Below are 13,375 nucleotides of genomic sequence, written 5' to 3'. Positions count from 1 at the left end.
AGGACTGCAGTCATTCTTTACAATGTGCTGAATGGATGTTTGGACTGAAGCAAAGGTAACGCCATGTGTTTGCTCCAAAGTCAGTGATGCCAGTTGTTTAATATGCTTCAATCCAATGACAGCCTAAATTAAGGAAGTTTTAATAATTTTTTGGAGATTATATCATTTCCTCCTCCCTTTCTTCCCTCAAACCCTCCCATGTAATACCTACTCCTTCTTACCTTTCAAATATATTGATTGCTTCCTTTTCTTTCATTGTTGTTACATATATATGTGTATAACTATTCCTAAATACATAAATTTGGTTTGCTCAGTCTGTATAATATCCCTTGCATACGTTCATACATACATATATACACACACACATTTTCAGAAGTTTTAGAAATACTAAACAGAAGTAGATTTAACATAAATGTAATTTCATATGTATTAATATATTAACACAGAATAATATATACCTCCCTTCTAGCTATAGAAGTTCGCTCAAATCTGAAAACCAATGGTAAGTTATGTTTTATTCTCATGTGACAAGGTACTATGCTAATTACCATAAAATACATATGATAAATGATTGACAAGACTTGTAGCAATAAAGCTATACCTGTAAGTTATTTTAATACCATTAAAAAATAAACAATGTGTTTCAGGTAAAATAAAAGCCATGAATGCTGTCCAAGAGGACATCAAGTGGTTTCCTCAGCGTTATTCCTGCACTAAGCAAAGGGAAAAGGAAATCCCACGCCCAGTACTATATTCGTTTCTTTTTTCCACTTAAATATGAGGCTTTTGGTTACCTCTACATGCACACACAACAGTTGTGAGGATAAATATATACAGGCACAAAGAATTTTAGAAAGTTATTCCAAATTGGCAAGGTTGTATCCAATTACAGCTAAACCTTCAATAATTATAAGCAGGAAGCAGCACTGGGAAGGATGACATTACTTCAGAATAGATTTGGAGAGCATTCTCATTTTGTCTAGACTTAGTCTTCAGTGCCATTGTCAGGTTAGAACAGTCAGCTCTTGTCAGTTTAATTAAACAGCTCTGTACTTCAGAAAACAAAGCACCAATGTTAGGTACATAATAGCAGTATTGCCTGTGAGGTAATAGTTACCTTTTCCAAGTGAAACCAATATACTTTAATGCTTCCTCGGCTAAGCAATCAAGAACATAGCATACGTGTTCCCCATGACCAGACTTTAACTTTGAAGGAGGAAAGTCTGCAGTCCTCCCCTGAAAAGACACAGACAATATTTGTGGTTATATCCAGATGTCAAGATTGTCTCAGCAAAGAACTATTGACCACGTGTATAATTTTTACACTTTTCAAGTGATTTCAGATATAGACAATTGTTTTGCTTGTTAGGCACTCACTTCTTAGGTCTTTTCAATCCATTTATATATTTACCCAAAGGAAAATATAGATATTTTATGTTTAAAGACCAAGTTAAAAGGCAGTTACACCCTGATCACATGGGCTGCCCAGTCCTTCCAGGTCCACCCCACCACCCTTGTGACCCTCCTCACGCCCGTGACCTCCTCATGCCCAGTTTTGTCAACAATTAGGATTTTCACGTCTATTAGAATGCTGACTTTGGAGAATAGTACATGCCAGTTGAACACTGCTGTGCTGTCCTACCCATCACGCCTCAGGAAAATCTAGAGGCAAATTAAGGGGTGAGCTCTTGTGACTGTGTTCAGGCTAGAAACCAGCAAATCTTTCCTTTGTCATTTTTTAATATCTTAATGTATTGTCTCTGTTTAAAAAATATACTGTAGCTGACATAAAGGACATAACCACCTAACTTTCTGTAAAAATAAATAAATAAATAATAAAGGGAGTTATATCATAGCAGGAAAATAAATCATTAGTAAAAAAACCATAAAAACTATTGGCATGGTAAAATATTCTTTTAAAACAAGAGTATAGTGGTTCATTTATTAAAAATTAGAAACCTGTATCCAAAATGTCTTAATGCCCTTCTCCAGGAAAAGTCAGAAATGAGAGTACAGCTGAGAAACCCAAACAAACCCAAGATCCTTTCAAAGCACAGAGTTTGGCTTTCTAACTCTTGAAGGGAAGGATGAGCCAACTGCTTAAGAGTTTACTGTTGAGAGTTGCCAAACTTAAGTTATTATTCCTTGGGGCTAAAGAGTAACATTTTCAGAAGTGGAATTCATAACCATTCTAGGAATGGTTTAAAATAAATGTAAAAACCACCAGTATCAGCCAACTATTATTTGTCTGTCTGTCTACTATTCCAAAAAAGTCATATAAAGGGCTAGCATCTGTCACTGAATTGTTAATACTGAAATCCATAGTTCAGGAACATGGAAAAGTAAGTATGTCACTTACAAACGAGCGAAGCTCAGAGAGTATGTTAGATATAGTTGCATTGGGATCGTCGTATTCTTGAGGCTGCTCAAAGGGACGCCCTGTTTTGTTGATCAGCCACGCAGCAAGAGTGCAAAACATGTAGAACTGCTCACCAGGGTTGGTAGGCAGAGCAAAGTAGTGTCTGTCTCAGAGCAAGGGAAGATGAGAGGAGTCAGATAAAGCAAATCACACAGACAAGTCCAATGTTGCTAAATTTGCCCCTCAAAGAAGATTTCATCAATACTCGTATACTAGCTAGTGATTCACGGCACTCACAAAGTTTTGAACCAGTATCCCTGGGGCAATCACTACAGCACACAAGCTATGTGATCAGAAGCCTTTCAACAGGGAATGGAAGGGAGTATACTTTGGAGAATGAGTCCATGGAGCTTCAGTGAGAATCACTGGAGTAGCTCATCATTAGTGAGTTCCCCTACACACGGCAAGTGTGGATTATGAGAATCTTGGGATTTGAAAGACCAGTAATTGATCATGTTTTTACTGTTGTAACCTATCAGCTATGTCAAATAGTTGTTCCCATCTTAGCTTCATATTCAAATTAACCCCTAAAGTACTGCTACATGGGAAAGCAGGAGCATCCTTCATTCGTGGAGAAGCATAACTAATGGGACCGGAACACAATACAGGTCCCAACCTACATGGTCCAGGGTTGCAGAAAGAACTAAGAACCTCTGCCACATCCCCCCCTGCATCACAACTGCTAGAGTCTGCTAATTCCCTTATTGTACTAAATCTGCTCCCATGGGGATATGACTTATACAGTGCCATGGGAGGGTTACAGGGGATGAGAAGCATCAGTCAAGAAAGTGAATTAGAGATTGCCTTTTCTTCCTTTTTGTAGCTATTTACTATTACACTGATAGAATGTTTATATAGCAATTGTAACCAATGACATAAGAATCAGTGGTCTATACTTCTATTTCCTAAAATTTTTCCATCCAGAAAGTACAAATGCTCTAGAAGAAAACAGAAAGCTAGGAAATTTTAAAGGGTTGTGATCTTTTTTCAGGTACAGGCTTACAAAGACCCATCAATGGTTTTTTTCCTTATCAACTGGAACTCAAGGACAGAGGAATGGACACTGACAGATATTGTGGCTCTGTGATGGTAGTTCTCAAGTAATAGGTACATCAGAATCACCAGGAAGGGTTGATGAAACAAATGGTTTGTCTCTAGAACTTCTGAAAAGGCAGACCTGGACAAGAGCCTGGAGAATTTCTTCTTACATTGCCAGGTGATGCTGACTTGTTGGTCTGATGGTAACACTTTGAACTATTAGCTAGAATATGTCCTCACAAATCCATGATCCAAAGCATCTTGCTCAACCTTTGAGTTTCAGTACAGCAAAGTATTAATAGTAACAAGACCATTCTCCCTTTGTTTGACAAATACACTTGAAAATATTAACATATTTTTATCAACCCTGACAATGTAGGCCCTCTATTTTATTATGGGATCAACCCATTTTATATAATAATCCCAATCCTAAAACTTGTAGCATGGATCAGGATCAAGATGAACTTTCTTCTCTGACTTTTCAGCTTTTACAGACTAACTCTGTACGGACATAACTCTGCTATGCTGCAGACATGGCTCAGCTATGGACAATTTGTATGAAAGCCTAAGAATCTTTCAACACCTGTGTCTGGAAGAGGGCAAGAGCTCAAAAAACGGTCAAGAGAAATTATTTGAGCCTATCTGTAGACAGTAAAGGAGTGTATTCTAGATAATTCCTTTTAATCGCCTCTTACAGAATAAAACAAATACAAGCATTAAAGAAGAGGAAAAGCAACAAAACACGTATCTCTAAGCTACCAGGATTACATGAGAGGGTGCTGCTGTCTGTCACTCTAGGTAGCTAATGGCACTGCCTTCAGGACTCTCCGAACTTTCTCTGCTACAGCAAGTATGTAACTTTAGGTCCTATAGTGAGAGCCATTCCAACACATCACTTCGTTTACCTTCTCCACTTTCCGGTTTCTAAGAATATTGCTTCTGCAAGTGCATTAAGTCTTTTGAACCACAGCAATTAGCCCACAAGTTTACTTACTACAAAAAAGGTGCTCCTCAGCAAGGACCTATAGTTTACAAAGTCTGGGAAGGAAAACAAAAACTAGAAAGAAATCTAAGTGGTAAGACCACTCATGTCTATAGATCAGTTTCTTTACCCTTTCTGCTATGGGTATTTTATTATTTTTAAAACAAGATTTGTGTTTGGCAGACAGTGAGTGTATGTTTTAAAGAATGGGCAGGCTGTCTTCCCCCAGCTCTCCCTGCCATTACAAAACTTGTTTACTTTCTCCACAAAATGAGAAAGTCTGAAAACTCCACCTCCCTCGGTGCAGAAGTTCCCTTCCTGGGCAAGGAAGACAGAGGAAGCGGGATTTTCGCCTAACGGAGGAGGAGCGTCCCCTGGAGCCAAGCAGCACCGAGCGCCTGGGGCAAGGCACGCACCTGGATGGAGGCTTCAGATTGCTCTTTCGGAGGAGCTCTTCCTCATAGCGGAGCAGCTTCAGCTTCTCCACCAAGTCTTCCATCACCACGAACATGTGGTAGGCCGCGCCGGGCCCGCGCTCCACCACCGCCTCCCCTGCGCCTTCCCCGCGAGCCCGAGACACCCCATCCTCCAAGCCCGATGGCGGGATCACCGCTGCCGCCGCAGCCATCGTAGCTCAGACACACAGTGCCCAGCGTGGGGCTCGGGCAGGGATCTCTGCGGCCTTCGCCGCCTGCACGGCGCAGCCGGCAAAGCCGCCACCGTTACCAGGGCAGCCCGTCACCACGGCAACCAGACCCCGCCTCCTTCGCACCCAGCCTCTCTAAATTGTAGCCAACCAAGGCTAGCGTCTTACATGACGTCACGCTGCTATGCCCGCCCCTGGCCTTGTAGATAGCTCCGCCCCATGAGCGTGGCGTCTCTTTCCCTGCCTCTGATGACTGTTTTTCTAGAACCTTAAAGGCGTAGTAGGGTAGGTGGCTGTTTGGCTCTGCACACTCAGTGCTGCCAAACAGGATCTGATGGCTTGCTCAGGGCTGCTGCATGGACGTCCGGTTACCTGGGTAGCAGTTCAAAGGACTGAAACGAAGCAGAACACAGTGTTGGAGGCTACGCTTATTTTCTCAAAGTGGGAAGTTTCCTTAGTTGTGGTGAAACGCTGTCCTTAGTTTCATGTTACCTTATAAATGCCGCCCACAAGACTGCTTTTGTCTGTTTCTTAACCGGTTATTAGGTAGTGCTAGACTTACTGGAGTATTCTAAATAAGACTTACAATGATTCTATTTTACTCCAATGTTAGGAAAGTGGTTAATTGGACGAGGACAGCTAGGAATGGGCACCTGATGGTTGAAGGGATTTAAAAAAAAAAAGCAGGTTTGGGGAAGGATATTTACCACCCTCACATTTTGCCCATGTAGATGTAAGTTCTTGAGGACTAGTGAAATCCAATAAAATATACTCTCTGGAAAGGAAGTTCTGCATTGCGGCGCTTAGTGTAGACAAGGACATTTCTGCTACTGTGTCTGTAGGTATTGACCCAAAAAAGTACAAAGAAGGAGACTTAACTGACCACAGATGTGACATATCCCTATAATTCTTAAGAAAAATACTGCACCGGGCAATTTTCATAACCGCCAAAGAAGTGGAGCAAGGAGGAGATGCTCAGCTACTTCTTAGGTAACTCAGAAGCGAGAGGTGAAACAGTTCTTAGTTTTATCCTGTGACAGTCAAGGGAACATTAATGTCTTGTACCACACGCTGAATAAGGTAGAAGATATCATACTCTATCATATATGAGAATATATTCTCATATATTCATGAGATGAAAGACACACATCAAACTACCGATTTATGTAGAAAATAAACTAAAGGGGAGAAGTCCACAGATAACTGTATAATGGCATTTCTTCTAAACACCCCCGTGTGTGTGTGTGTGTGTGTGTGTGTCTAATGAATAAGTGTGCAATGAGTGTGTGTGCATATTCATTTGTGAGTGGGGGTATGCACATGTTCCGGTTCACATGTTGGAGTCAGACAACAACCTTAATATCAGCTCTCAACTACCACTTTGTTTGAGACAGGGCCTCTTGTTGCTTGTTACTGGCCTGGAAGCCTCTAGGGGATTCTCTCGTCCCCACCTCTCATGTTGCTATAGGACTAATACACCCACACTACAGTGCCTATCTTTTATATAGGTTCTGGGGATCCGAACTTAAGTCTACACTCCTATAGTGCAGTGTTTACCCACCGAGTCATATCCGTAGCCCAAGAATTGCTTTTTAGATAACATTGCTTACAAGTCATGAGCCACTGGCAATTAGCAAAGATTAATGGGAAAGTTGAGTTGGCCCGTAGAGCCTCCTAACAAATTAGTCTTTGATTTTCTCAGCTTTCCTACAAGAGTGGCTACCCCAGACACATCCACCTCCAATGACCACATGTGGAGGTCGAGAGCATCACAAGGTAGAAGGGAAGCATTTTTAGGAATAAAATAAGAGCCACAAATAGTCAGGTATATGTTTGGGGGATATTTCATTAACCAACAAGCAGTCCATGATTTTTCAGTGATTCTTGAATGTCTCTCTGATGTTCGCTGAAAGCATGCTGCCTACATAAGATGTTCTGACACCCTTGGAAGGTTAGGCAGCACAGTAGGAAAATATCCAAACACTGCTTTCTGGCTGACTTTCAATAATGTATGTATTTTGACTTGGGGAAAAATAATACTTCGTATAGAATCCAGCCGTCGTCTTCCTTGACTGTCCTGAGTTTGCAAGCAGGTAAAGAATCAGTTTTCCATTGTAAATGTGAAGAAAGAAAAAAGGGCGGGGGGGAGGGGAGAGGGAGAAGAAAGAACAAACTAATGTATAAACTATCCCCATTAATTCTGGCACATAGAAAATACACAGAGAGAGAATCCAATTCTTCAACACATTATGGTTTTCCATGGGGAAAAATAGGAAAGAACACAGAAATATCATCCATATTTGAAAGGCCCAGATGTTTCCACATTTCCTTGTTTATCTGTAAGAGCTGCCAACAACTAGCAGCCTTTCCCTTGATGGGGGTAGTTCCCTTAATGAGAATACACACTCCTATCCTCTTCTAGTTATCTCAGCCACTGGAGGCTGCACACTAGTTTTTTGGGGGGGGTAGGGGGTGGGGACGGGGGAGGTGTTTCTAGACAGGGTCTCTCTGTGTAGCCTTAGCTGTCCCAGATTCACTCCGTAGACCTCGCACTCAACAGTGATCCACCTGCCTCTGCCTCCTAAGTGCTGGGCTTAAAGGCATGCCACCATTCCTTACTCCACACTGTATTTTTAATATTTTTTCCTCTTTCCTTGCAAGCCTGACTCTTTGCCTAAGCAGTCAGAGAGAGCTTAAGGAGATCGGAATGTGGCCCTGCCGCCTGCCTGCATACTTCCTGCAAAGACTTATCCTCGCGGTCCTTTTGACCACTATTTGTGGTTAGGCTTCATTTGGTTTTACTTCTTACCCAACATCTATGAAACGACTGGAAGTAGTTTGCAAGGTGTTTAAAAGCCTTTCTATGTCTGGATGCAAGCTAATCTCGGGAAACTAAACGGACTCCCAGCCAAAGCTGGTTTAAGCTAAATGGATTTCCCGGAAAGGTGCTTAGCAAAGCTGATAGTAGAAGGCAGAAGTTCAAAGACTGAGTGAGGCTTTCTTGATGAGCCTTCCAATGCAGGGAATAAGTCATCCAGGCTTGGGCGGGCTTAACAAACAAACTACTTCTTTGTTAAATCAGGCAAGTAGGAGGGTTTTGGGCCATGAAGAAAGAGCTCTCCCGACTGTAGTGATGGTCTTATCAGGGGCTTAGGTTGGCTATAGTGGGAATTTGATCCGTTTTCTCTCCTTGCATGTGCTCTGCCTTCTGCCTTCTGCCATGAGTTGGCAAAACACGAGACCGTCACAAACAGCTGGTTAAACACTTGTACCATCCTCCTGGACATCCCAGACCGGGATGGATCTCATATCTTCATAAATGTCTTAATCTCAGCTCCTCTGTTATAACAACAGAGACTGGCTAAAATATCTTTGTTGTTGTTGTTGTTGTTGTTGTTGTTGTTGTTGTTGTTGTTAGAAAGGGCTCAGCACCACCCATGGGGAATGCCATAAATAAACAAACAAATAAATCAGAAAATCACTAATTAAGATTTCTTTGAAACTGAAACTATAAGGATGAAAACAATTCTTTTCCTCTTGGGTTCTCTGACTAGGCCTAGGCTGGAGAACTAAATTCCATACTGGGAGCTTAACAGAAGAAAAGACATAAATTTTATTTGCTAGCATCCTGTGCACATGAAATCCTGCTTAGAAAGAAGCAATTAAGATAAAAAGCATACATACTCCTTGATTTTTTTATTAATACAAATGTGAATGATACATTTGTAGGAAAGTGGCAAAACAAAGGAAAACTATTCAAGCTTCTAATGGTGATAAATTGTAGGAAAATGATAAGGGAATGTGTGTTTGAAACTAGTGGAAGATAAAGTTTGTTTTACTAGGTTTGTCTATACACACTCATTTCAGCAGCAACTTCTAGTGTCCAGTAATAAAAGCATCATTCTCCTCTTAGTATAGTGAAGGACTCTGTCTCAAAAGGAACTCACTTCAGTCTGCTTTTAAGTAGTAACTGAGGTCAGGGAGCGCGCCCGTGTCTGATGGTTTGTAAGTGCCACCCACTCAAACCAATCAATATGCCACATCAGTATCTGGGCAGAAAGCTTTAAATTCCTTCAATCTGGTAAGTGCTGTGAAAATTCTAGAAAGAAAAAAGGGTCACATTCAAATGTGAATGTTAGAATGATTCCCCTAAGCAGGATGAAAACAATAGCTAGTGCATCCTGTGCTACAGTTGGATGCCCAGGTGGTGTAGGCAGAGGAATCCAAAGAGTCTAGACGGAAGCTTTTGAGAGAGCTCAGAGTATTCCACCTGAAAAAAAAAAATTCCTGGAGGCAAAGAAACAAACAAAAAAAGTCAATTCCAGAAATGCACATGTCTGTAAATAAATACTATTGAGAAAAATGGTTAAACCTTATTGAAACCTAAATACATAATAAAATTTTCACAAATGGGAAAATCAGTGTCATTGCCAAAGAATACTGCTCTGGTGTTTTATACATGAAAGTATGCTTTAGAGAAATACAAGAAAGGAATTACAATACAATATTACAAGTTGCCCAATAAAAGCAGAACTTTTTATGACATGAATCATTAGGAAATCTCCTGGAAATAGACAAGGCTTTCCATGGAAATGCACTGCACTGAAGATGTGAAGAAAGATGAACTAGTCACAAAACAGTAAGAAGCTATGGACCACCCACATGGAAACAATTACATTTCTGATTCTCATCCTTTAAAAATCCCACTTATATTGAAGACACCATTGTAAAGTATGTGTGATATGTTGAGAGGAAAACAGAGATTTGTTAACTTGGGTGAAGGATTTTGCAAAATAAAAAATATGTATGTAATTATATATATGTGTGTGTATATATATACATATATTGAAAAGACAAACATAATAATTTTGTTACACAGGTATAAAAATACTACTAGGTAATAACCAGAGAAGAATGATGTTTGTGATCGATATAGAAGAAAGATACCCATGGCTTAGGCTCTAAAGCACATAAAGTGAGCATTACAAACCCATGTACTATAGATCACACCTGGACTTGGTACCATTAACACTTTAGACTGACAGTTTCTTGTTTTATGTATGTGGGTGGGAATTTTTCTGTTCTGCAGATTTTTTAAAAATATACCTGGCTACTACCCATTAGACTGCAGTAACACCCACACTTGTTTTGATGACCATAAACATCTTTAGACATTGTCAAATAGCCCTGGATCATGTGTGTTTAGTAGGGGTAGGGATAGAGGTCAGGGTCCACATGAGAGCCATTGTTCAAAATGCAAATTTGACATTGCAAATGGCTTTTAAAGGGCTGGTCACCGAAGGTTAAATGAATGCCCTATGTGAACGGACGATTAGAAATAGAAAACTCGCCTTCTCAAAGACGGGACTTTTTTTTTTTTTATTATTATGCACGAATTTGTTTTGCCGCAAGCATTGCTTTTATAAATATCTGAACATCATATATCATTGTGAGTTCCCAGTGCTTGGTGATGAACTTTATGCATAGAAAATATGTCTGGGATGCCTTTACTATGAAAGAGATTTGATTTAGTAATGTTTTAGATAGAGCTCTCAAATTTGAACAGCCTTATTCTGGTTTTTTACTCAGATTGTATTCAGTTTACAAATGTAGATTTATGACCGTCAAGCACAAGGGGTAATTACAACTTATATACAGATTTTAAAATGTTCACAAATGTGCTGAACTTATATTAACGGTGTTTGTCAAACTGATCCAGATACTGATGCCTCTTAGTCTGAATGACAAGGAAGGGAGAAGGATAAATTCTACTAAGTTTTCTAACACACAAACATGGAGGTAAAGTTAAAAAAAAAATTTTCCCCTAATGATGTTTCAGACTTGATCCTTAGCATAGCACTATTGGGTGGCAGAGCCACAAGGGAGGCTTTTGGATGACGTAGGGGCTGCCCTCCACTCTCATGAGTTCGTTAATATCTGTTATGGAAGAGAGCTTACTCTACCTGTCTCTTCAACTATACTGTATGTGCTCTTCTCTTTTCTACTGTAGGCTGATTCACCTGAATGACCCTTCCAGTTGTGCCCCCCACCCTAACCCCCACCCCCACAATCTTGGGCTTTCCAGCCTGTTGAACTGAAGAAATTATTTTAATTACCTAATCTGTGCTCTGTTACAGCAACACAGAATGGATTAAGACAGCACATACAGTAAAGTTAAATCACAAGTCAGTTTGCTTTTCTAATAGACCCAAATCCCATATATTAGTTATTTAGATATTAAATATGCACAGGTAACTTTTTTTTTAAAGCATAGCCATTTCTACTATGTGTTTGATTTCTATCATTATTGTGAAAAGACAGAAAAGTTGTTTTTCAACCCTGGCCACTCGGTACCTTCAGAGATGGCCTCAGGGCTGTTCTATACTTTCCGAGAAAATCCACACCCTCATACCTGTCTTGAACACCTGACAGTACATGCTGTCCTGAGCTGAGCTCTTGCCCCCTCAGGGACAAAATAACTAGTAACCAATAGTTTTAAAGGTCAACTAACCAACCATATTTGTACTAAGTTCTGCTTCTGTAAGAGTATAAAAGACCCAAGCTTTGTTTATTTGGTGTCTCCAGCTCAGTAGAGCTTGGTAGACCCCATTGCAATGGATCAATAAAGCATTCCTTGCTGATTGCATCAGACTGGACTCTCATATCTCAGTGGTCTCAGGAAAGTAGGACCTAGCCCCCCAGGTCTTACAATTGTACTTAGTGTCACAACTTTCAATAACCAAATTATGCTCAATCTTGAAAATAAATCGTTATCTTAAACTTTGACCATAGAGTGTCCCATCCAGTGTGCCCAGAGTCCTGGGATGAATGTAGGAGAGACCCGGGCCCCAGAGCACTGATGCTCAATTTCCTTGGGTTAAGAAATGATTGTATAGCCTATTCCCTTGGGCCCTCCTTGTTACAGGCCTTCCTTGTATCTGTAGATTGTACCATGGTTATCCTGTACTTTATGGCTACTACCCACTTATAAGTGAGTGCATACCATGTTTGTCTTTCTAGGTCTGGGTTACCTCACTTAGGATGATTTTTTTTCTAGTTCCAATCCTTTGCCTGCAAATTTCATAATGTCCTTGTTTTTAATAGCTGAGTAGTATTCCATTGTGTAAATGTACCAGGTTCTTTAAAAATTTTTTTATTATGTCTTTTTTCTAAAATATATATTTACATTATTATACATGAATAAAATAAACTACATACAGCAGGAAGAACCATGAGACAATCAGGTATTATATAAATGTTACATCCATAGTGATTTGGCTGTTTGTATTTGGCAAACTTGAAGTAAACATCTTTCCTATCTTATTGTGTCTAAATTTCTGAATGAAAATCCATATCTATCATATCTCATATCTATTAACTTAAAACATCTATTTTGATGTAAAAACATCTTAACCCCTAACCAACTAAACTTAATTGTAAGACTAAACTATCTTTTCTTCAACCCCATCAGAGTTTTGAGAAAGAATAAAACTTAAATTTCTGAGTGAACTGGAAGTGCAGGTTAGCAGCTTCCAAAGTGAAAAAAATGACAGAGACAGTTTGCTACCTGAACAGTTACCCAACACTCTCTATAACATTGGAGCATCATCTTCAGCCTTCAAGCCCAATATATCTAACAGACATATTTGTGAGGCAGAAACTATTGAGGATTTGCTTACCCTGTCTTGGTAGAGTTCAGCCGTCAACTCTGCCTGCATCTAAGCTTGCTCATTTTTCAGCAGAATTCTGTCTGTATACCACAGTTTCTTTATCCATTCTTCAGTTGAGGGACATCTAGATTGTTTCCAGATTCCGGCTATTATGAATAAAGCTGTTATGAGCATGGTTGTCCTTGTTGTATGGTGGAACATCTTTCAGGTATATAACCAGGAGTGTATATCTGGGTCTTGAAGAAGAACTATTCCCAAATTTCTGAGAAAGTGCCAGATTGATTTCCAAAGTGGTTGTACAAGTTTTCACTCCCACCAGCAATGAAGGAGTGTTCCCTTTTCTCCACATCTTCTCCAATATATGCTGTTACTTGAGTTTTTGATCTTAGCCATTCTGATGGGCGTAATATGGAATCTCAGAGTCATTTTGAATCTCATTTCCATGATGACTAAGGATGTTGAACATTTCTTTAAGTGTTTCTCAGACATTAGAGATTCCTCTGAGTGAGAATTCTCTGTTTAGCTCCATATCCCAGTTTTAAAATTAGGTAATTTGGGGTTTTTTTTTTTAGTGTCTAACTTCTTTATATATTTTGGATATTAGCCCTCTGTCAGATGTA

General features: G+C 39.8%; 1 protein-coding gene across 2 annotated transcripts in view; it reads right to left on the bottom strand.

Annotated features, from left to right (window-relative positions):
• The window catches only part of Ift57 (intraflagellar transport 57), a 55,426-nt gene extending 50,246 nt beyond the window's left edge, over positions 1–5,180 (bottom strand). Inside the window, exons 1-3 of one of the 2 annotated variants that reach the window (XM_051150028.1) lie at positions 4,856–5,180; positions 2,360–2,522; positions 1,118–1,236 (exon numbers count right to left, since the gene is read on the bottom strand). In XM_051150028.1, coding sequence (XP_051005985.1) covers positions 1,118–1,236; positions 2,360–2,522; positions 4,856–5,067 — 494 coding nt within the window. In that variant the 5' untranslated portion in view covers positions 5,068–5,180. The remainder of the gene's footprint in view (positions 1–1,117; positions 1,237–2,359; positions 2,523–4,855) is intronic. The other variant, XM_051150026.1, reaches the window with a different exon arrangement.
• Between the last annotated feature and the right edge of the window lie 8,195 nt (positions 5,181–13,375).

This window comes from Acomys russatus, chromosome 8 (assembly GCF_903995435.1).
Source record: "Acomys russatus chromosome 8, mAcoRus1.1, whole genome shotgun sequence".
Classification (NCBI taxonomy): Eukaryota; Metazoa; Chordata; class Mammalia; order Rodentia; family Muridae; genus Acomys; species Acomys russatus.
The sequence above is the reverse complement of the archived record's forward strand: the minus strand, read 5'-3'. Positions and strand labels throughout refer to the sequence as shown.